The 24,689-nt window shown below is 40.7% G+C and overlaps 2 protein-coding genes across 11 annotated transcripts in view; one reads left to right on the top strand and one right to left on the bottom strand.

The window, feature by feature from the left end:
• Positions 1–4,282, top strand: part of LOC132380129 (rho GTPase-activating protein 44-like) — a 281,829-nt gene extending 277,547 nt beyond the window's left edge. For 7 of the 9 annotated variants that reach the window (XM_059948735.1, XM_059948733.1, XM_059948739.1 and 4 more), the window contains one exon: positions 2,644–4,282. In XM_059948735.1, coding sequence (XP_059804718.1) covers positions 2,644–2,795 — 152 coding nt within the window. In that variant the 3' untranslated portion in view covers positions 2,796–4,282. The remainder of the gene's footprint in view (positions 1–2,643) is intronic. The other 2 variants (XM_059948738.1, XM_059948734.1) reach the window with 1 other exon arrangement.
• A 10,191-nt stretch (positions 4,283–14,473) lies between these two features.
• Positions 14,474–24,689, bottom strand: part of LOC132380123 (testis-expressed protein 47) — a 57,367-nt gene continuing 47,151 nt past the window's right edge. Inside the window, exons 6-7 of one of the 2 annotated variants that reach the window (XM_059948719.1) lie at positions 22,187–22,346; positions 14,474–16,913 (exon numbers count right to left, since the gene is read on the bottom strand). In XM_059948719.1, coding sequence (XP_059804702.1) covers positions 16,864–16,913; positions 22,187–22,346 — 210 coding nt within the window. In that variant the 3' untranslated portion in view covers positions 14,474–16,863. The remainder of the gene's footprint in view (positions 16,914–22,186; positions 22,347–24,689) is intronic. The other variant, XM_059948720.1, reaches the window with a different exon arrangement.

Here is a 24,689-nt window from a genome sequence, read left to right as displayed (position 1 = left end):
GTGCAGGATTTCCTGAAGGTTTATTTGCAGGTTGTGTTCGTGGTGAGGAAGGTAAGTGAGATGTTAGCATTCATTTTGAGAGGACTAGAGCATAAGAGCAAGGATGTGATGTTGAGGCTTTATAAACCATTGGTCAAACCACACGTGGGGTATTGTGAGCAATTTTGGGTCCCTTATCTAGAAAAGATGTACTGACATTGGAGACGAGGTTCACAAGAATGAAAGGGTTAACGTACAAGGAACCTTTGATGGCTCTGGGCCTGTACTCACTGGAATTTAGAAGAATGAGTGGGGCTCTCATTGAAACCTATTGAAAGGTCTGAATAGAGTGGATGCAGGGAGGATGTTTTGTATATTGGGTGTGTCTAGGACCAGAGGGTACAACATCAGAATAGAGGGATATCCATTTGAAACAGAGATCAGGAGGCATTTCTTTAGCCAGAGGTAGCAAATATGTGGAATTAATTGCCACAGATAGATGTGGAGGCCAAGTCATTGAGTGTATTTAAAGCGGAAGTTGATAGATTCTTGATTAGTCAGGGCATCAAAGGCTACAGGGAGGGGGCATGAAAATGGGGTTGAGAGGGATAATGGGTCAGCAAAGCAGACTGATGGGCTGAATGGCCTAAGTCTGCTCCTGCGTTTTATTGCCTTATGTGCTAAAAGGGTCAGTATGATTACAGTGGGCAAGTGATTCAATGATAAATCATTTATTCCATACACACAATTATTTTCGGAGGAATCATGATGCTAAATGTTCTGTCTGTCATTCTCTTCTTCATTTTTGTGTGTAGTCAAAGGCTGCCTTGAACACCACTATAAGATTGACCAGAGGCGTAGATAGAGTGGACAGCCAGCACTTTATTCCCAGGATGAAATTAGCTAATACGAGGGGGCATCATTTTAAGGTGAATGGAGGAATGAATCGGGGAAGTATACTGCAGTCCGAGTTAGATATTTTACAGGGAGCATGGTGGATGTGTAGAATCCACTGCAGGGTGGCAGTAGATGCAGATACGTTAGGAACATTTAAGGGACTCATGGATGAACAAAAAATGGAAGGCTATGCAGGAGGGAAGGGTTAGATTGATCTTAGAGTATATTAAAAGGTCAGCATAACATAATGTGTTGATATGTCTGCACTCTGCTGTACTGTTCATGTATGGTGATGTACATTTCTAGTTCACAAACTTAAGATGCTGATCACTCCTTGGGAGCAATTAGCTAAGGTATGATGTATCAATGTGCAAAATGATGGCTGCATTGCAGATCTTGCTTGATTATACATATATTATTAATATACAGACTTAATTTTATTTTAGTTCACTACCTGTGATTTTTGTTTCATGTGTTTAGGGGCAAAGTCTTAAGGACATGAGATGAATGTAGAAAGCTGTTGCAGCTTAATACCTGCTCAGTCTTTCGATGGGTATCACAGGAGACTGAAAGTTAGAAGATGAAGGTCCAGGTAGATCAGGTTGGAATAGGAAACTGTGATGCAGTCCCCGTGCAGGATATGGAAGCAAGCAGAGTTCACAAAATGACTACAAAGAAAACCAAAGAAAGCCAGGCACACGCAGGAAATTAAAGGAAGGTCAATATTTTGAGTGAAGGTATTATTTCATCAGTAAAGGCCAACCCCAAACATTAACCTGCAATGCAAGCCTAACTTTATTTCAGTAGCTGAAAGACTGTATGCGATCACAGATTTACACAGAAAGGAACCGATTACAACTCAGGTAAATGTGACCGTTCATTGGTTTAGCCTCAGCTGGAGTACTCTACTCATTCTGGGCAGCACAATCAGGAAGAATGTCAAATCCCTGGAAAGTGTCAAAAGAAACAATAATGCGAATGATGGCTTCCCTTACATGAAGAGAGATTGATGAAGCTATGAGAGTTCTTAGAGGAATGAAGATTGGAATGAGATTTGGTAAAGGTGTAAAAATGATGCAGAGTTTTAAGTGAATATTGCTTCCATTGGCAGGAAGTGTTGGAGTCAGATTTAAGGCTAGTGTGCTCTGTTAGGATGGGAAGTGAAAGCAAATTCAGTTGAAAAGGAAGTAGGTTAAATAGCCCTAAGTGATGAGAACATGAAGAGCCTGGAACTAGTTAGACAACTCTCTCACATTGGCAGAGGTAAAATGGCCAATTAGGCATATTTTTAAAAGAATACAAGGGGTTAATAAAAGCAAGTGTTTCTTTTTTCGACCTTAGTTAGAAATAAGATTCCAGTGGAACTTGTATGGTGATAATGATATAGTATGAATTTAATTTAATTTAATTTAGTTTCTTTAAATGATTGTTTAATAACTAATTGAAACACAACGACCTTTCTGATTTAATTGTGTATACAATAGGTTTGTGCAAAACTGAGAACTGCACAGTAAACTGATGGAGAAGAACAAAATTATATTTATCAGCTCTGGGGCAAAAAAGAGGGGCAGGATTGGCAGGCTCCAGAGTCAGTGGCAAAATTCAAATACCTAAGCACCAGTACAGAAATTGTCAGATCACCATATTGTGACATCCCTATTATTTGTCACAAGCTACTGGCACTAACAAGGATGTTTAATGGAATGCCTTTAATCTGTGTTTACTCTAAGGATTGACTTGTATTGTTGCTCTTTCCACTGCTTACAGATATGGGCGATCCTGACTCCTCTTTTGTACAGTCAGTAGAGGTGTATGACATGCTCTACTCTGAACCTTCAGACCAAATGTGCACAAACTCTTTTGCAGACTTTAGAGTAAGAGCAGATTCCGATGAGGAGTCAGAAAGTACTGTCCTATGACATAAGAACACTTCATTTGTGGGACTCCGGCTGTACATACATTATATCTAGAGGATGATGGACATCTCTCCGCATATTACTGCAAGAAAAGCTGCTTCCATTAACTATGGGAATGGATAAATCTGTTTTGGTTGGGTAATGGTTGTCAGCCCTTAAAACACAATTTTGTTGACTGGGATCAATGTTTTCTTTTTTATACTTTTTATTTAGACTTAATGAATCATCTTTCTTATTAAAAAAAACTTGGCCTTTGAACCTTACACTTAATTTGATTCCTGTATTTTCAGAATTTTATAATACCTAATAAAAATGCCATATCAACCAGCAATGCTCTCAGACTAGGTATTTATGTCTCCCATGTGCGAGGAGATTGCCTTTATGGAAATAGTACACATTTAATTGCCCCAGAGGGAATGGATTCCTGCAACCAGGAGGTCAGAATCTTGAGTTTAAAATTCCTCCCATCAACAAAAGAAATGTCCTTTCCATTGTTCATTGGAATGAGCTGATTCTTTAAGCAAATAGTTAGGTGAGCCAAAAAAAAATGTAAATTAATTAATGAAGAGAGAAATTATCAAAATTTTAAATCTTGTCTGAAGAAACCTTCAGTGCCCAAGAGATGGAGAAGGTACACTCAGGATAAGTCGACAAGCACTGTTTGTAAGCTATTGAACTGTTCTAATGCATATCTATGGCACAAGCCAGTCAAAGATTTTGACCCCTGCAGTTACGCAATACAGAGTTGCAAACAAAATCTATTTCTAAAAGTGATGATTCACACAAAATGAAAACAAGACTTTATTTTCATTATAATAGAAATTATAAAAGGAAATATAATTCCACGTCCTGTTGTACACAACCTAGTATTTGTTTATATCATTCAGAGGAGAAATACTTTAAATGCAACAATATAGTTTAAATTTGTATAATATGTGCACAAAACCTGACAGTTGCCAATTATTCTGAAAGTAATTTTATCCAGAGGAAGAGGAATAAAGTTATCATTATTGTACTTAAGTCTGTATGTGGATGATGACTATTACAATGGATTGTTGTGGCTGTAAAACTTTAATTGTTATCATGCCAGAATACCTTGTATGAATAGAATTTAATTAATGTCCATGTAAATGTTGTATTAAAAATATACTGTGTATTTAAGGGAATGGGACTAGACTGGCAATTGGTTATGTGGTGATTGCCTTTGTAATGTACAGGGTCTAATACATTGCTCAGTGCAGCGACATTTTAAATGGTCATAAGGAGTGTAGAGTTATGAGAGAACATAATATATCTGTTATATAAACACTTGTTTCATGCATTATGTTTCACTGAAAAAAATATATAACTATAGTGCTTTAAAATACAACTCTTGAAATTAGAGGGCTTAGTGGCAATGTCTGAGAAATAGTGCTGATTCCCTCATCTGTGGTTTCTTGTCTAAAACCTGAAGAAAAACTGAACTGAAAATAAAGTAAAATATTATAAAATGTAGAGCGGACTTGATGTGTTCTGAAGGAAAACGTTTCAATTTCATATCAGCAAAAAAAAATAAAACCTACACCTTGACAAAATATAAATCATTCCAGTTATCGTGTAAACGCGTAAGAGGTTACAGAGAGCATTGCTTTTCCCTAAAGTAAGATGAAACAGTTAACATTCATGGTGGCACTCAGTAGGATACTGTGGGATGGGAGAAGTGGCAGTAGTTGTTGTGGTTGCTGCTTTAACAGAGATTAATTTAAAGCAAGTCCTTTCATAAATTTAAAATCCATGTTTTCAAGAACAATCTTAATGCCACTAAGCCAGTAAGTAAGATGAAGAAACCTGCTGTGTTTCAGTCCTGCCCTTGTAGGTTTTAAAATTTGTCCATGCATAATCAAAAAGATTCTGGCTCACCAACTATTCATACAAGATGTTTGTTTGACCATTTCTAGGGTAAACTCATTAACTGCTAATATTTCCTTGATGAAATTGAGCGATGGTTCTAATCTCTGATATGGCTTTCATCCCCTTTGCCTCCAATGACACTGGGAACTACTCAGATCTGAAGGACCACTTCAGCTGCTATTAGAGTGTGAAGATTAAGTGGAAATTTGACAGCAGCAAATAAATCAGGATTGCTCTACAAGATCAGCAGAGACTCTTTGCTATGATGATTCAATAATTTATGACTAAGTGAGGCATGCTCTGTTGGCATACTCTTTGGTAGCTAATGAAGATCCATTTCCTCAGCACTCTTGTCTAAATATCTGTATCTTATTAACCAACCAATTTCAAAAATTTATTTTGGATACAAAGCTATTGCTTTCAAATGAAAAGTATGGTCTTTCTTATCAACCACCATACCATTATACTTCTTTCAGAATATTTAGCATTGAAAAGCAACCTTTTAGACATTGTAAATGTACCTTTCTTACTTCAGGTTAGGTTGTCTTACCAACCTCTCTTCCTCAATGTCCATTCACTGTCATAGAGTCTATTCACTCCACCGTTCCACATGTGGAGACCTGCCAATTTTGAATCATTGGCTTAAATCCCAGCTCAATGTCCAAAATCTGTACACTGATGTTAAATAGAAGCTCATTACATTCACTAGGAGCACTATGTTTATCTAGGACCATCAACGGCCCTATCAATCCTGTGATAATTGCAGAGAGTGACTTGTGGTATTTTTGACATGACATGCTGCTTCTGTAGCTGTAAGTTAAGCTGGATCTTGCTGACTAGGAACAGAACCAACAGCATTTAGATCTTTAAGTGGCATTCAAAATCCAGGACCATGAAATGTACCATTAGTAGGACATGGATTTGCTGACAGATTCTGCGCACAAAACTGTGCAAGTTCAGTGTTTATCTCTAGTATCCTACATGCTGGCACTTAGAAGAAGCCAAGTTGTTGAAATTCCGCAGGACTACACTAGGGAATTGCTCCTTGGACCCTGTCCTAGTTTAGAACCAACACAGGATTTGAGGTCCCAAGGGGTGTTCAGTTTTGTTCACGCTACCATAGGACAAATGCTGTTAAACTGGAAAGTGTGTAGAAAACATTTACAAGGATGTTAGCTGGAGTTGAGGGACTGAGTTATAGGGAAAGATTGGACAGGCTAAGACTTATTCCTTGGATTATAGCAGACTGAGAGGAGATCTTATAAAGCTGTAGAAAAACATGAGTGACATTGATAGGGTAAATGCATTCAGTCTTTTTCCCGGGGCTGGAGAATCAGGGACTAGAGGGCATAGGCTTAAAGTCAGAATGGAAAGATTTATTAGGAACGTGAGAGGCAATTCTTCTATACAAAGATGGGAAGTCAGTGGAGTGAGCTGCCAGAGGAAGGGTTGAGGCGAGTACAATAATAACTTTAAAAGCAATTAGACAGGTGAATGGATTGGAGAGGTTTAGAAGATTATAGGCCAAATGCTGGTAAATGGGGCACTTTGGTCACTATGGACCAGTTAGGACAAAGGGCCTGTTTTCATGCTATTTGACACTATCAAATTTATGGTTTCAATTGTGGGGATTGGATTGTGAAAGAACAGGAAATTGAATTTCTATTATTTTGCTGTAGTTTTATTTTTTAATTGATGTATTTTAGATCTCTTTTGTTAATTTCAATTTTACAATATTTTTGATCAGTCACTGTAACTTCAATTGTTTAAAAATGATTTTACCATTTAAAACCAATTAAAAAACTATCCACTTATATGGCTGGTGACACTAATAGAGGGTTTGCCAGCTATTACATTTTGTCAGTGTATTTCGGAAGCAGGATTTCCTCAGTGTGCTAAGGGCACACCTCTAGAGTCCAGGATGTCTCTGGTCAGTGAGGTTAGCATTTTACATTGAGCTCTGGTTAAGGGCAGACACAGGAAAGCACTTCAAGATGTGAGACTGAGCCAGCAAGATATGGCTTATTGTAAATTGTACAGTTAGTTGATTAAGGTCCCAGAACAATATGAATTATTTTCTGGCTGTGGAAATGCTTTATTAAAAGAAATTACCAACATCTATCTTGATGGATTGTAAATATTAGGCTGAATATTTCAAAGCTTCATTAGCTCTTTAATGGCACACATTGCACACTTTTAAGGGGATGCATATTTTACAGATATTAGTTCCAGACACAGAGGAAAATTTCCAACTGTTTTACATTGAAAACAAATTAGTGAAAACCTGTAAAGTCATCTGCAGCCTCACACATGCTGTAGTATTGCAAATAAACTTCCAGTTCATATCACTGAGTTTAAAATAATTGACAGCAATTGATCTAATCTTCAACCTCAACCTTTAGCACTGTTGTAAATTTTTCTTGATCACACTTTCTTGTCATGTTATCATGCAGAGTCCTGTTGATTGCATTGTAATCTTGCACGTTGAAAAGTCATTCTTAAAATGTTTTTAATGTACACTATTAGGTGGGGATCTTATTGAAACCCACCTAGTATTGAAAAGCCTAGATAGAGTGGACACGGGCGAGTCTAGGACCAGAGGGCACAACCTCAGAATGCAAGGATGTCCCTTTAGAACAGAGACGAGGAGGAATATCTTTAACCAGAGGGCGGAAAAACTCTGCAATTCACTGCCACAGACAGCTGCGCAGGCCAAGTCATTAGGTATATTTATAGTGGAGATTGATAGATTCTTGATTAGTAAGGACTTTAAAGGTTATGGGGAAATGACAGGAGAATGGGTTAGAGAGGGAGAATGAATCAGCCACTATTGAACGGCAGAGCAGACTCAGTGGATCGAATGGCATAATTCTGCTCCCCTGTCTAATGGTCTTATGTAGCCAAATAGAGGAGGCAGTATAATTAGAGGTTGACTGTGTCACTGTACATTGTATTGTCCTGTAACAATGCTTCTGCCACCAACCCAGAATCAGAATCAGGTTTAATATCACCGGCATATGTTGCAAAATGTGTTACGTGGCAGCAGTACATTGTCATACATAATGATAAAGATCTGTAAATTACAGTAAGTATGTGTATATTAAAAAGTTAACTAAATAGTTCAATAAGAGAAAAAAAGTAATGAGGTAGTGTCAATGCATTCAATATCCATTCAGAACTCTGCTGAGAGAGGGAAAGAATTGCTGAGTGTGTGCTCCTGTACCTCCTCCCTGAGGAGAGGGCATGGCCTGGGTGATGGGGTCCAAATGATTTGTGTCGCCTTATTGAGGCATCGCTCCTGGATCCATGTCCTGGATGCTGGGGAGGCTAATGGTCATGATGGAGCTGACTGAGTCCACAACTTTCGGCAGCTTAGTTTGATCCTGTGTGCTACCCCGCCCTCATACCAGATGGTGGTGCAGAGGTTAGAATGCTCTCCATGGTACATCACAGTACAGTTGGAACTGGATCTGCAACCCTATTTAGCAATGTACTCAAGATTGCAGATGTTGGAATCTGGAGCAGCATACAAAATGCTGGATTTGCTCAGCAAATCGGTAAACAAGGCAGTGAGGTGTCTCAGCCCAAAATGTTGCCTATCTATTTCCTTCCGTAGATGCTGCCTGACCCACTGAGTCTCTGCTGTGTTTTGTGTGCTTGTACAAAATTCAGTATCATTTCAAAAATAATTAATGAAAGCTGGAGCTCATATTTCTACTTATGGAATATATGTCATTTTGTATATCCATATAAGGTGCTATTTATTATATTGGTTGACCTAGATTGCACAGTGGTAATGATGGTGAAACTACTGGGGTACAGATAATGTAGATTTTATTACTCTGTGCACCAAGTAGCTAATCTGGAAAGATGTGCTGGATTGTTAGCAGAAATGGCTACTGTAAGTAACTGCTCCTAGTGGAAGTAGGTGCTAAGAGAATCACAGTGGGTGGAGAAGGTTAGTGGACATTTGTGAGAGATAGGTATGGATCGCTTTGGCCAACACAGACTCGAAGGACAGAACAGTCTTCATTTACATCATAAGGAAGTGAGCTACAGAGCCGGCAATATCAGTTGTCATGAGATGCATATTTCAGCCTCCTGCAATGTAAACTTTAGTTCACAGATGATGGCTGTTACAACATAGCAAACATTATAATATGTTGTTTTCTCCATTTAAGCACAATTTCTGGAAACTTTAATTTCTTCAAAACACAACAGCAAACAACCCATAAATGGCAACGAGTATTCTCTCCCAGAGGTGCTCAATGCCTTTTATATTCATTTTGACCGACAGAGCATGCACCCTCACAAGCCCCCACAACCCCTCTCCCCCGTGACCCTGTGATCATTGTAAGACCATCCTTCAAGAGGTTAAATCCACCAAAAGCATTTGGCCCAGATGGTGGACCTGGCCGAGTATTTGACGATCTGTGCTGCTATGTTTACTGATACCTTGAAATTCTCGCTTTGGTGGTCTGAAGCAGGCATCAGTCATACCGATGAGCAAGAAGAACTTGATAACCTGCCTTATCGACTTATCACCCAGTAGCACTGACGTCAATCATAAGGAAGTGTTTTGAAAGGTTGAGCTTGAAGCATATGACTTATATGAACAAATCAAAATGGTAAACATGAGAAAACCTGCACATACTGGAAAACTAAAGCAGCACGCACATGAAAATAGTAGGCTTATTTAGAGTCTCAGGAGGCTGTGTGGATACAGAATTGGCTTGCCCAGAGAAGACAGTAGGTGCTAATTGATGGAGAGTATTCTGCTCAGGGGTCCGTGACCAGTGGTGTTGCGCTGGGATATGTTCTAGGACCCCTGCCCTTTGTGATTTTTACAAATGACTTGAATGAGGAAGTGGAAGGCTAGGATAATAAGTTTGTAGATGACGTAAAAGTTTCCGGATAGTGAGCAAGTTTGTTGTAGGTTGCAATGGGTCACTGACCAGACACAGACCTGGGCTGAGAAGCGGCAGATGGAATTCAGCTCAGAAAAGTATGAAATCATTCACTTTGGAATGACAAATTTGATGGCAGAATACAGTATTAATGACAGGATTCTTGGCAGTGTGGAGAATCAGAGAGATCTTGTGGTCGACGAAGTTCCTGCTCAAGTTGAAAGAGTAGATATATAGGCATACATTGTGTTGGCTTTCATTAGTTGGAGGATTGAGTTTAAGAGCCGTGAGGTAATGTTGCAGCTCTCTTCTTCTTCAGTTGACCTTCGGAATCCCATGACGGCGTCCACCCCTTTGAAAGTGATGACTACAGTCCCATCCTGGACCTACAAGTTGCAGCTCTATAACACCCTGGTTAGACCACACTTAGAATATTGTGTTCAGTCTGGTCGCCTCATTATAGGAAGGATGTGGAAGCTTTAGAGCGGGTGCAGAGGAGATTTGCCAGGATGATGCCTGGACGAGAAGACAAGTCTAATGAAGATAGGTCGAATGAACGAGGCTTTTCTCTTTGGAGCGAGAGGATGAGAGATGATTTGCTAGAGGTGTACAAGATGAGAAGAGGCATAGATAGAGAGTCAGAGACTTTTTTTCCCAGGGTGAAATTGCCTAATGATGTGACTGGAGGAAAGAATAAGGGGTGATGTCACAGCAAACACGAGGAAATCTGCAGATGCTGGAAATTCAAGCAACACACACAAAATGCTGGTGGAACACAGCAGGCCAGGCAGCATCTATAAGGAGAAGCACTGTTGATGTTTCGGGCCGAGACCCTTCGTCAGGACTAACTGAAGGGAAAGATACTAAGAGATTTGAAAGTAGTGGGGGGAGGGGGGAAATGTGAAATGATAGGAGAAGACTGGAGAGGGTGGGATGAAGCCAAGAGCTGGAAAGGTGATTGGCGAAAGTGATACAGAGCTGGAGAAGGGAAAGGATCATGGGACGGGTGGCCTCAGGAGAAAGAAAGGGGGGGGGGGAACACCAGAGGGAGATGGAGAACAGGCAGAGTGATGGGTGGAGAGAGGGAAAAACAATAAACAACTAAATATGTCAGGGATGGGGTAAGAAGGGGAGGAGGGGCATTAACAGAAGTTAGAGAAATCAATGTTCATGCCATCAGGTTGGAGGCTACTCAGCCAGTATATAAGGTGTTGTTCCTCCAACCTGAGTGTGGCTTCATCTTGATAGTAGAGGAGGCCATGGATAGACATATCAGAATGGGAATGGGACGTGTCTGCCTGTTCTCCATCTCCCTCTGGTGCTCCCCCCCCCTTCTTTCTCCCAAGGCCTCCTGACACATGATCCTTTCCCTTCTCCAGCTCTGTATCACTTTCACCAATCACCTTTCCACAGGTAACAAAAATGTAGATACCAGTAAGACCTCCCCTTTGTATAAAATACACACCTTAATTAAACATAAATATTCCCTCACATGATCCAGAACATTAATTAATATACATTGATGAATCATACCTACATTTAAGTGAAATTACCTGAAAAACTATTGGAAACACTGATACTTAGAATGATAAGACTTGCAGTTACACTGAATGCACATTCCTCAGATTACTTGACACAAGTGATTTCTGTGGTTGTTTAGTTTAACAAAAATCTAAAACTGGGACCTGAGTCAACCTTGCAAGTGGGCAGATTTACAGATAGGATTATGTAGTCTCATAAATATTAAGGGATGCTCGTTTAATGCTGCTCACAATATTTTAACATGGCAAAATAAAGGGTGCAGTTCAGTTTCTTGGGAAGTATGCTGTAAGTCAGTGAGAATTAACTGCATTCGTCCTTTCAAACCCAACTTAACCAACAGATGGCAGTGCTATCTGCTCACCCATTCTGAAGAGGCTGTTCAAAATTCAGTTTACAGCAGTGACAATCATTGCAATAATCTGCCTATCTTAGAACATGGACACTTAATTTGAGTGGGAGAAATGAGTAAATCTGCAGAAGGGTTACTTTTAATTATTCCTGTAAACAGCTGCAATTCCCAAAGAGCTTTTACATTTTATTGGTCCACAGTAGTAACATCATTGAGCGATGGCAGTAATGGAACCATTGCTTCTGACTCAGATAGCGGTGAGTGCCAGACTCATTAGAGAAACTAAATCTTTTGACCTTTCTTTGCAGGATGTGCAAATGCTGGACTATTGAAGATGACCTCTTTCAAATCTATTGCTAACAATTGCAGATAAATGCAACAGCCAGTCAGAGTTAATGTAACTGGGTAATTTCCTCTGTCCATTAGACTAAAAGACCATAAGACACAGGGATCATTGGATCTCTTCCACCATTACTTGCCATCTCCATCTAAAGTTGACACCCTTCCTAATCAAGAACACATCAACTTCCTCTTTGAAAATAGCCAAATTGGCCTCCATAAGCCATCTGCGACAATTAATTCCACAGATTCACCACCCATTGGCTAAAGAAATAAGAGATTCTCCCTTACCTCGGTTCCAAAGAGGCAGTACCCTCTGCTTCTCCTACTAATGGAAATATCCTCTCCATGTTCACTCTGTTCATGCCTTTCAATATTTGGTAAGTTTCCATGTAATCCCGTTCTCATCTTTCTAAACTCCTGTGACTACAGACCAAGAGGAATCAAGTACTACTTATACAGTATGTTAACCCCTTATTTCCTGGGATCATTGTTTTTTTTATATAAATTTTTTTTATTGTATTTTCAAATAGGTTACAGAAAGAAAAAAAATATCAACCCTTCCCCCCCTCCCCCCTAACATATCCCTATAGAAAAAAAAAAGAAAAAAAGAAAGAAAGAAAGAAAGAAAGAATGCCTGGATATCAGAAGATCCCCACATGCTCCATGGAGTTCATAATAGCTTTAATATGTATATTTATTTCTTTCTCCAGATTACCAATACTTTTATCTTCGGAGCACCTATATATCTAATCCCATCTTATAAGGGCGCCAAATTTTCAGAAATATTTCATATTTACCTCTTAAATTATAAGTAATTTTTTCAAGTGGATTGCAGCTAAACACTTCATTCTTCCAACAATCTATACTTAAGTATGAACCTGGGATCATTGTTGTAAGCCTTTTCTCGACCTTCTCCTATGCCAGCACAGCCTTCTTTAGATCTGGAGCCAAATCTGCTCACAATACTCCATATGTGGTCTGACCAATGCCTTATAAAACCTCAGCATTCTGCCCTCACTTTATATTCTAGTCCTATTGAAATGAATGCTAACATTGCATTCGCCTTCCTTACTACCAATCAAATTAATCTCAGGAGTCCCAAGTTCCCCTGCACCTTCAATTTCTGAATTCTCTCCCTGTTTAGAAAATAGTCTTTATTTCTTCTACTAATATGAATGACATCACACCTCCCTACACTGTATTCCATCTTCCACTCCTTTACCCATTCTCCCAACCTATCCAAGTATTACTGCAGACTCACCACTTCTTCAACACTACCTACCCCTTCACCTATCTCTGTATCTTCCACAAACTTCAATGGTACAACTTAAAGGATCAAAGGTACAATTTGATGTCAGAGAAATGCATCCTGAAATGCTTTTTCTTCACCAACTTTGCCACAAAGCCATCAATTCCATCACCCATTTTGTTAACATATATTGTGAAAAACAGTGAATCCAAAGGAATCGCTGTGAACACCACTAGTCAACAACAGCCAATCTGAAAAGACCCCCTTTATTCCCACTCTTTGCCTTTTGCCAGACAACCAATCCTCTGTCCATGCTACTACATTAACTGTAATGCCAAGGACTCCTATTTTTGTTTTGTTTACCAGCCTCATGTGTTGCACCTTGTCATCGGCCTTCTAAATATCCAAGTAAACAACACTGATCTGACTCTCCTTTGTCTATCCTAGTTGTTAATTCCGCAAAGAATTCTGATAGATTTGTCAGTCTTGCATGGTGGCCTCACTACTTAAGAGACCAGTTTATGCACACAGTTTATATGCCATTAACTTCTACCTACTGCATTCTCCACAACAAATAAATCTGCCCTATCAGAGAGGCTACCCTATCAGTGAGTTTCACGAGGGCGGAGGAGTTAGACTTGGTGCATACCTTGTGGAGAGACGCTGGAGTCAGTGTGCAAAAGCAGACAGCAACCTAAGAGTGAAATGCAGTCTAAGAGCGAGCGATTGCCTTAGTTGCTTTTCTGGTGATCGCAGAACCCTGTTGAACTTTGGTAACCTGGAATGCTGCAAGTCTGGTTCATTGGTTTATTGGCAGGGCCGATGATGGGGGAACGGCGTGGCCTTTGTTGTAGAGGAGAGTAGGCCTCATGCCGTGGTGTTGCTTGGTGCAGCAACACAGGACAGATGACGCCGGAGGCGGTGTGGTGCTGCCTTCCATTGTTCACTGGGCAGAAGACAAGCTGGATTGTGTTTGTCTGCAGGTGGCTGGGTGCCACCTTGCTGGCTGCTGGGTGCCATCTTGCCAACAACATCCACGGACTCGGACTTGTGCTATATTATGTATTTTTTGTATAACTGTTATGTTTACTGCTATATTATATCTTCTATTCGTGCCGTGCACTATGTAGGACTGCTGGTACTATGTTTGCACCCTGGCTGTTTCTTTTGCCTGTATTCACCAGTGTTTGTGTACAGTTGAATAACAATTAAACTTGGATATGATGTTCCTTAACCAATGGTATTTCCACTTATTAGCCAATCACTTACCATAGTGAAATCTTGTGTGCAAAATGGCATCAAGAAATGTGATAACTGCTTTCCCTAAAGTTGTGAAAGGTAGATTATGAGTGCAAAGTCTTCGTTTAAAGGTTGTACTAAAAGAAATAGACATGCCACTTCAAACCACTTTGGTTTAACATCTTAATGCAAGTTTAGCCTAAATACATTTTCAAAGTCTAAATCCCACCGTGGACAGTTCCAAGCCCGGCTGCAACAGGAGGGTTAGGCATGGGGCTGCATCCCCATCCTGTAAGATGCCAACAGAAGCTTTGAAGGTCTCATTCCTAAGAGAGGAAAGATCTTCACCTGGAAGACATATGAAGTTACATGGTGAAAGCTGAAGCCACAGGGCCAACCAATCCTCAGTTGGCCCAGGACAGAGGAGTCTGCTGAGCTGCTGTCAGGTGCCTATGGCTCAGTAAGGATGATGACCTTAAGAAGAAGAAGAAATCAATAATTGTGTGGCTTCATGCCTCATTTGATCCCAACACTACTTGTTTAAAATTTGTATGCCTAAATGCCTTTATTGCTTCACTCCTCTCTTTCAAGGCAAATCAAATACGGTTCAATAGGAATATCTTCCTAATCCATCTATCCAGAAAGATCACATAATTCCCCCACCAGCCTTTGCTATTTTTAGCAGAGTGGTTTAGATAAGGTAACTAATAATGTAAAAAAAAGTGGACAATTCCATGTGAGTAGTGTAAGCATTCAATTATTTCAGTCGTGCTGTGTAATCTCACCTTGGTGTGCCGATCGTCGACAGATGGAGGGTAGAGAGAATGGCTAGTAACCTACAGTGTTGATGAAAATGATAACTTATAAAGCATCTATAAGATAACCTTCCAATATATGGCAAGGTGCCATGAAGGAATTACAATTTCATAGTACAAAAATTGGTTTTCCTGAAGAATGGAGGAATGTTGGCATACCTGGAAGACATGCACAAAAGTGACTGGAGATCAATCAGTAGCTTTAGCTCATGCTGTGCAGTTACAAAAACAGGGTCTTTGGGAGGCAACAAACTTTAAATATGAAAACCAGCAAAATGTCCTCAATGAACCAAGTGCTAAATGCTGGCCTGGGAGATTTGTATTTCTGCTTCAGGCCATATCTCTCACTCCACTCTGTTGCTTGCCTGTAAACAGAGCCCAATAGTGTAGCTTAGCCTTGAAGAGAATCCAGAGCAATACACAGGGTAATGAATCTCTTTGAACTTGTGTCTGATTTGACCTAGCGTGTGATTGCCAAAACCACTCATTTGAATGTAGTTCTTTACTGCCAAATAGGAAGATAAGTAATTTTTTGTTCTTAATTTAATATCTTTAATGATTTATATGTGATTTCATGTTCGAAGGTTCATTTATTACCAAACAGTACAACTCTGAAATTCTTCTACTCTGGATAGCCACAAAACCAAGAAAGAAAAAGAATCATCAACCACCAAATCCCTCCAACCCTGCACAAAAAGTCCAAACAAAAATGGAACAGGCACAGCAGCCCCCAAATCCCCACCTGCACACACAAAAAAATGAAAAAGTTCAGCTGAAAACCAGAGAATACAAAATCTGTAACACTGAAAAAGTCTATAGTCCAAGTCCACATCCAAAATGCAGAAAACCTGGGCAACACTCTCTGAGCACAGTGGCAGGCTCTCTCCTCTCAAGGTGCAGAGGAAATTCCAGTAGTCAAAAGGCACGCAGCCAGCACTGACCCTCCACATTCGCCTCGATGTTTCAAACTCCATCGTTGCTTTGATCGGGCAACAGTGAAAGCTATAATCGGTGAAATGGAGAGGAACGATGGCTTGCACCCCGTCCCGCAGCCTTCTTGCCATGAAGTTCACGCATGGTGCCTCTGTCTCCTGGATACCTCTCGGAGACTGCAGAGTGCTGAAGCACCTAAACGATCTCCAAAAGTCTCCATACACCTCTTGCTTCAATCTCCCTTATTGCTTTTAAAGGCGAACAATGGAAGTTTTAATTGGCAAAATGGAGTCAAAGATCAGACCTTGCCACGTCCCGCAGCCTGCCCGTGCTCACCAGCTCTGCCTCGCAGAACCCTCTCCGAGACTGAAGAGTGCTGGAACACCCAGGCAATCTCCAAACTGCAAATTACAGGCTCCAACAGCTCCAGAATTACAATCAAGATGCAAAACAAATGAAATATATGGTGTTATGATCTATTAGGATGTCCAGTATAGTACGCAGGCAACATCTTTACCAGAAATCTTGATTCTTGATGCTCTTGATTAATTTTACTTTTATGAACTTCTAAAATATTTTTCTTTAACTTATTGATATCAAATTTAATAGTTCTTAAATGCCTCTAAATGTTAGCAATCATAAAATCTCTACAAATATGTTTACATTACAGCCAATATTATCTTAATTTTCTTTTCATAACAATTCTTGGAATACATTGCATTTCTTGAGAACACTATCATAAAACAAAACTTAAATATCACTTTTTCTGTGAATGAGGAAAGTGCCCATATTTTCACAAGCTCCATTACTTTCTTTTGGCAGGTAGTAAAGGCTCTGGTGTTGGCCATACAAGTTCTGGAAAAGGAGCATATTTACATCAGAAAGCAATAATTCATTATATCATACATTATTAAGCTAATGGTGTATAATCTTTTCTCTTCTCTCTTGCTACTGGATGAAAGTAAAGTGATCCTATGCACAAAGTTTAACTTAAAGTAAGATTACAATCAGGTTAAAAGATACCTGTCAACAGATAAATCAAATGATAGGAATGTTGTTTTAGTTGGTATGGGCCTGTTCTTTTTTCTTAGAAAATGTGCCCATTGGAAATCAAACCATATTGTTAACAAGTTGTCTAAAAGCGAACAGTCATCATTTTAAATTTATGTCAAATGCCCACTCTGTCAGCATGTCTAAGTGTGATTCTTGCGTTCTACTGATGATGGTCCAATGAATGGTAGGAGATGGGGAGAGGCAAGCCAGTGCCATGTGGCTGTATGCCACATCCTGGCAGGGAAGGAACATTTGAAAGCAAATCATCCCTAACATGACTGCATTGAAAGAAGATTGGAAGCAGATGGTGTGCTTGCCTGGTCAGCAGAGGAAATGGCTTTAAAATAACAAACAGTTTATTTATTGCATTGTAAATCAATGCAAGATTCACTTCACTGGAGCTCTGTTATTGAACATCGATTATTTAGTGGTGACGACCTAAAGATGACATATTCTGAGTTAATTTGAATTGACTCTAATGATATGAATGTTGAAAACTGGAAGTGATGAGTATTTTGGTAGGCTCACAGTAGTTTCCATGTGTTTAAGCATCGATTTTTAAAACATTTTTTACATAATTCTCTGAGTTTGGAAACCAGCTCTAAAATGTAAAGCTACCAACTTTCGTATCTTTAAATGGATTAACTTTCAGTAAAAATGGAGGAGTTTTGATTAGTTGGCACTGAAAATTGTCTCAAAAATTAAACTTTGGATATTCAGGGAAATATGGTGCAGCTGAACTGAATGCAATGAGTAATTACAGTCAGTCGGTGCTGTCAGCTGTGTCAAACAATAAGGTCTGTGCTCTGCAAGAGGAAAAACCATTTGAAAAGCTAATTCTGAAAGGACATCCGTAGTTTCTGAATATAAAGATACTCCCTTTTAGCCTGTAATCACCACCATTCATTGAGCCCTTGCATCATTATAGCCAAACATCAGAGGCCTTGTTGTGAAATGCTCTAAGTGAGGGTTTCTGGTTCGTGGCAGCTGCCTGGTAAGCAAACAATTGTGAATCTTCTATTAAATCTTTAAAGCAAATCACTATTATCCCTGTTTTGTTGCTGCCTCCCACTTGCGCCGTCCGCTTCCTGCTGGGACAGTCTGGGCTCGTGATTATACCCTCACTGTCATCAATACCGTTGTTTCTCTGCTGACGGAAACACGCCAGCTGCAATAGTTGGAGCTTCTTGCCCAGTTTTGCTTTCCACAATGTGCTTTTTTGTAAAAGAGCCAATGGAACATCGAGCACAGGCTTTGAGCTCTGTGGACTTCCCTGGTAGCAGCTTGAACTGGGTGCACAGTGAAAGAACCCTACTACAATAACAGTATCGATAATGGATTCGACGTAATCCTCTAAGCACACTCAGTGGCCACTTTATCAGGAACAGAGGGTATGTTCATTAACTTCTGCTGCTGCAGCTCATCCACTTCAAGGTTTGACATGCTGTGCATTCAGAGATGCTCTTCTGCACACCACTGTTATTAACTGCGTGTTATTTGAATGAATGCCTGGCCATTCTCCTTTGGCCTCTCTCATTAACAAGGTGTTTTTACCCACAGACCTGCCATTCACTTGGCGTTTTATTTTCGCACCATTCTCTATAAATTCTAGAGGCTGTTGTACATGAAAATCCCAGAAAATCAACAGTTTCTGAAATACTCTAACCACCCGTCTAGCACCAACAATCACTCCACAGTCAAAGTCACTTCCTCCTTCTGATGATTGGTCTGAACAACAACTGAACCTCTTGATCATGTCTCCATGCTTTTATGCATTGAGTTGATGCCACATGATTGGTTGATCATATATTTGCATTAATGAGCAGGTGTACAGTTGTACCTAATAAAGTGGCCACTGAGTGTATGTTACAGCAGCTCAAGATTTTGCATATGCTTAATATTTTATGTTAAACCTCATTACTGTCATTAATACACTATTACTTCAATATGCAAAATTAAGATTTTCAAAAACTGAATGAAAAGGTGGGGACAGGGAAAGGGAGCTAGCTGGAAGGTGATAAGGGAAGTCAGGTGAGTGGGAAAGGCCAAGGGCTGGAGAGAAGAAGGAATCTAATAGGAGCGGAGAGTGGACCATACAAGAAAGGGGAGGAGGAGGTGACCCAGGGGGGACGTGGTAAGCAACTGAGGAGAGGTAGAAGGTCAGGGTGGGGGATAGAGGAAGAGGGATGGGAAAAATTTATTTACCGGATGGAGAAATCGATATTCATGCCATCAGGTTGGAGGCTACCAGACAGAATATAAGGTGTTGCCTCTCCACCCTGAGGGTGACTTCATCTCAACACAAGAGGGAGCCATGGACTGACACATCAGAACAGAAATGGAAATTAAAATGTCTGGACAACAGGATGTCCCACCTGTGCCAGATAATGTGGACGCGGTCGACAAAGCAGTCCCCAATTTACGACCTGTTCTTTAAACGACAGGGTATCTCTTCCTCCAAAATTGACACTACCCTCACCCACATCTCCTCTATTTCCTGAACATCTGCACTCATCCCATCTGCCCACCACCTTAACAGTGATAAGTTTCTCTTGTCCTTACCTACCAACCCATCAGCCTCCGTATCCAGCACATTATCTTCCACAACTTCTGCCATCTCCAAAGGGATCCTACCACTAAATATATCTTTACCTATCCCCCAGCTCCGCTTACCACAGGGATCACTCCCTCTGCAATTCCCTCGTCCATTTCTCCCTCTCTACTAACCTTCTTCCTGCAGATATCCCTGTAGGCAGCCTACGTGCTACATCTGTCCATACACCTACCTCACCTCCATTCAGGACCCAAGGCAGTCCTTCTAGGTGAGGCAACATTTCACCAGCAAGTCGGCTGGGGTCATCCATTGATTCAGGTGCTCTTGATGTGGCCTCCTTGATATAAACATAGAAAATAGGTGCAGGAGTAGGCCATTATCGGCCCTTTGAGCCTGCACCACCATTCAGTATGATCATGGCTGATCATCCAACTCAGAACCCTGTACCTGCTTTCTCTCCATACCCCCTGATCCCTTTAGCCACAAGGGCAATATCTAACTTCCTCTTAAATATAGCCAATGAACCAGCCTCAACTGTTTCCTGTGGCAGAGAATTCCACAGATTCACCACTCTCTGTGTGAAGTTTTTCCTCATCTCGGTCCTAAAAGGCTTCCCCTTTATCCTTAAACTGTGACCCCTTGTTCTGGACTTCCCCAACATCGGAAACAATCTTCCTGCATCTAGCCTGTCCAATCCCTTTAGAATTTTATACATTTCAATAAGATCCCCCTCAATCTTCTAAATTCCAGTGAGTATAAGCCTAGTCGATCCAGTCTTCCTTCATATGAAAGTCCTGCCATCCCAGGAATCAATCTGGTGAACCTTCTCTGTACTCCCTCTATGGCAAGAATGTCTTTCCTCAGATTAGGGGAACAAAACTGCACACAATACTCTAGGTGTGGTCTCACCAAGGCCTTGTACAACTGCAGCAGAACCTCCCTGCTCCTGTACTCAATTCCTTTTGCTATGAATGACAACATACCATTTGCCTTTTTCACTGCCTACTGTTCCTGCATGCCCACCTTCAATGACTGGTGTACAATGACACCCAGGTCTCGTTGCATCTCCCCTTTTCCTAATCAGCCACCGTTCAGATAATAATCTGTTTTCCTGTTCTTGCAACCGAAGTGGATAACCTCACATGTTGATGTTGGTGAAACCTGTCATAAATTGGGAGGTCACTTCATTCAGCACCTCGGCACCATCTGCCACAAGCAAGACATCCCAGCAACCAAACATTTTAACTCCAATTCTCATTCCCCTTCCTTTATTCCCCATTCTGACCTCTTATCTCTTTTCACCTGCATATTACTTTCCCCTGGGTCCCCTTCTTCCTTTTCTCCAATGGCCAACTCTCTGCTCCTATCAGATTCTTCCTCCTCCTGCCCTTAATCTTTCCCACCTACCTGGCTTTAGCTATCACCTTCCAGCGAGCCTCCTTCCCCTCTCCCCCACCATTTTATATTGGCATCTTCCACCTTCCTTCTCAGTCCTGAAGAAGGGCCTCAGCCCAAAACGTCGACTATCTATTCATTTCCATAAAAGCTGCCTAACTTGCTGAGTTCCTCCAACATTTTGTTTGTATTGCTCAGGTAGATGGGACTAGGCAGATGATCAGGTCCGCATAGACTAGATGGGCCAAATGGCCTGCACAGTTTCTGTACGGTTGTACACTATGACCTTATAAACCACTCACTGAAGTGTTCATGCATTATGGATTTGTAACTGAAACTTGTAAAATAATTAAGTTTTTAAAAGCTAAATCTGAGGCAAATTTTGTACAGCAGAAACCTTACCTACATTTGTTTTACATTAATGATTGTTTTCCCCAGTAGAACCATAAAACCATAGAACATTACAGCACAGAAACAGGCCCTTCGGCCCTTCTTGGCTGCGCCGAACCATTTTTCTGTCTAGTCCCACTGACCTGCAACTGGACTATATCCCTCCATACCCCTCTCATCCATGTACCTGTCCAAGTTTTTCTTAAATGTTAAAAGTGAGCCCGCATTTACCACTTCAACTGGCAGCTCATTCCACACTCCCAGCACTGCGTGAAGAAGCCCCCCCCCCAATGTTCCCTTTAAAGTTTTCCCCCTTCACCCTTAACCCATGTCCTCTGGTTTTTTTCTCCCCTAACCTCAGTGGTAAAATCCTGCTTGAATTCACTTTATACCCATCATAATTTTATATACCTCTATCAAATCTCACCTCATTCTTCTGCGCTCTAGGGAATAAAGTCCTAACCTATTCAACCTTTCTCTGTAATTCACTTTCTCAACTCCCGGCAACATCCTTGTAAACCTTCTCTGCACTCTTTCAACCTTATTAATATCCTTCCTGTAATTAGGTGACCAAAACTGCTCACAATACTCCAAATTTGGCCTCACCAATGCCTTATACAACCTCACCATAACATTCCAACTCTTATACCACTTATAGGTAAGTGGTATAAAAATGTCAAATGTATTGTGACAAGAATTGCCAAGTCACTTGACTTCCGGAAATCTTATAACCTACCCGAGTCCATTGCTCTCTGTAATGGAGCACTGTAATTGTGCAGAAATTGGGCAGGAGTTAAAAGATCCCTAGATTCCACAAGACGAGCAATGAGATTCTGAGGAATAATCAGTTCGGGGGCATCATCCAGCACAGAATCGTTTGGATTCTTGGGGGATTCCTGCACAGAGGAATAAAAGAATATAAACAAGAGGCAAAATGGTAAAAGATAGGAAGTGCATCGAAAGTGCTACTTCCGGATATCAAGTGAGTGATAAAAGCAGTTTTTGAGGTTACCTTCAGAAATCTCAGTCTCCAAATTATTTTACAGCATTACAATTCCAAATCAAAATAGCAAGAAATCTCAGATTTGAGCTGATATAAGGAGGCAACATACAACGGTAACTTTGTACAGCAACTTCCACTTAGAATAACTACTTGCTTTACAAAAATTACAGCTTACAATCAAAATGTTGGTGTGTTGTCTGGAGTTCATGTATATTATTTTGTTCAAAACATGTTAATGTCTCTACTAAATCGATAAATGGAGTAACTTTAGGCAAAACCCATGGCTAATTTTCTGCGTAGGGGAACCTCATTAACCCAATACAATCCTTCACCAACAAATATAGCCAGAAGTGCTGCCTGTAACCCACCCATTTCTGTATATACCTGGTTCAGATACCAATGCATTGGGCCAGAACATCCATGACTCCAAGGGCACTGCCTCAGCAGGGGCAGGGCTTCTGTCAATGCAGTGTAGAGGACAAGCCCCGTAATTATTGATAGCTGACCAAAGCCCATTCCCAACACTTCATGCCTGTAAAGGCTGTGAGAAATTTTTAATAGCATTTAAATGCCTTTGATATTTAGAGATCTGAACAAATTAATGACATTTACGTAAATAATTAAATGCTTAAAACTATGATTGATAAGTTCATGGCCTAAGATAGAAGGAGATGAGTTATACAGCTCTCGTTACACGCACGTGCAGTTCAACTCTTTGAGTGATTATGCAGAAAGTTTGAAGTTAATAACTCATCTCCTTCTGACTTAGGCCATGAACTTATCAATCATCCCTGCTGTCAATCACTTCTGGAGGTCCAAGACCCCGACTTCTACAAAGAAGGGATCCGTATGCTCCACGACCGCTGGACTAAGTGTGTAAATGTAGGAAAAGTAAATGTGCTAGGTTTTCTAAAATTGACAAAATTGACCTTAGGCCACAAACTTATCAATCACCCCTTCCTATTACAGGCTCTTTAGCCCATGATGTTGTGGCAAACATTTAACCTACCCCACAGTCAGTCCACCCCTTCACTCCCACATAGCCTTCCATTTTTCTTTCATCCATGTGCCTACATGTCGTTTAGCACTCCACGTCGTTTAGAGTCTCTTAAATGACTCTAATGCACCTGCCTCTTCCACCATCCCTGGCAAAGCATTCCATGCTCCCCAACCCCCATCTGTAAAAAACATTCCTGATATTCCGTCTATATTTTCCTCCAATCAATTTAAATGTATATCCCCGCATGTTGGCTACTGCAACCCAGGGAAAAAACCACGGTCTGTGTCTCTTATCATCGTGTACACTTCTATCAACTCACCTCTTATCTTCCCTCTGTCCAAAGTGAACAGACCTGGCTTGCTCAACCTATTCTCATAAGATATGCTCGCTAATCCATGCAGCGTCCTTGTAGGTATCCTCTGGGCCCTCGCTAAAGCTTCCACAACCTTCCTTTAATGAGGCAACTGGAACGGAACACAATACTCTGCGAGTGGTCTAATCAGAGTTTTATCGAGCTGCAATATAACCTCACGGCTCTTGCATTTAATCCCCTCACTAATGAAGGCCAACACACCATATGCCTTCTTAACCACCCTATCAACGTGGGCAGCAACCTTAAGTGATCTATAGGCACGAACCCCAAGATCTCTCTATTCCTCCACACTACTAAGAATCTTGTCATTAACTTTGTACTCTGCCCTCAAGTTCAACCTTTTAAAGTGTATCACTTCACACTTTTCTGGATGAAACTCCATCTGCCACTTCTCAGTCCAGTTCAGTTTTCATTGATTCTGTTTTATTTCTCTGTTCTACTGTGAATGTCTGCAAGAAAATTAATCCTAAACTACTATATGTGACATGTACTGTACTGTGGTGAACTACATATACCTGTCTGGACATGCCCCTCTGCTGACTGCTCCTGTGGCTCCTCCCACAGACCCCTGTATAAAGGCGGTTGGAGGCACTGCTCCTCCCTCAGTCTCCAGGATGTTGTGTGGTGGTCTCTTGCAGCTAATAAAAGCCTATTGTTTGCCTCCCGTGTCCGAGAGTTATTGATGGTGCATCATGTACCTATTTTTATAATAAATTTACTTTGAACTTTAAATAGTTCTGCATCTTGTCAATGACAAAGTTCGATTCTATCCGCAACACCTCCACTCTTCTTGTCTTCTGCAAACTTAGTAAGCCACCTTTCCACTTCTTCATCCAGGTCAATTTTAAAAATCACAATAAACA

Source organism: Hypanus sabinus, chromosome 23 (assembly GCF_030144855.1).
Source record: "Hypanus sabinus isolate sHypSab1 chromosome 23, sHypSab1.hap1, whole genome shotgun sequence".
Classification (NCBI taxonomy): Eukaryota; Metazoa; Chordata; class Chondrichthyes; order Myliobatiformes; family Dasyatidae; genus Hypanus; species Hypanus sabinus.
This window is presented reverse-complemented; position numbering and strand designations above follow the sequence as displayed.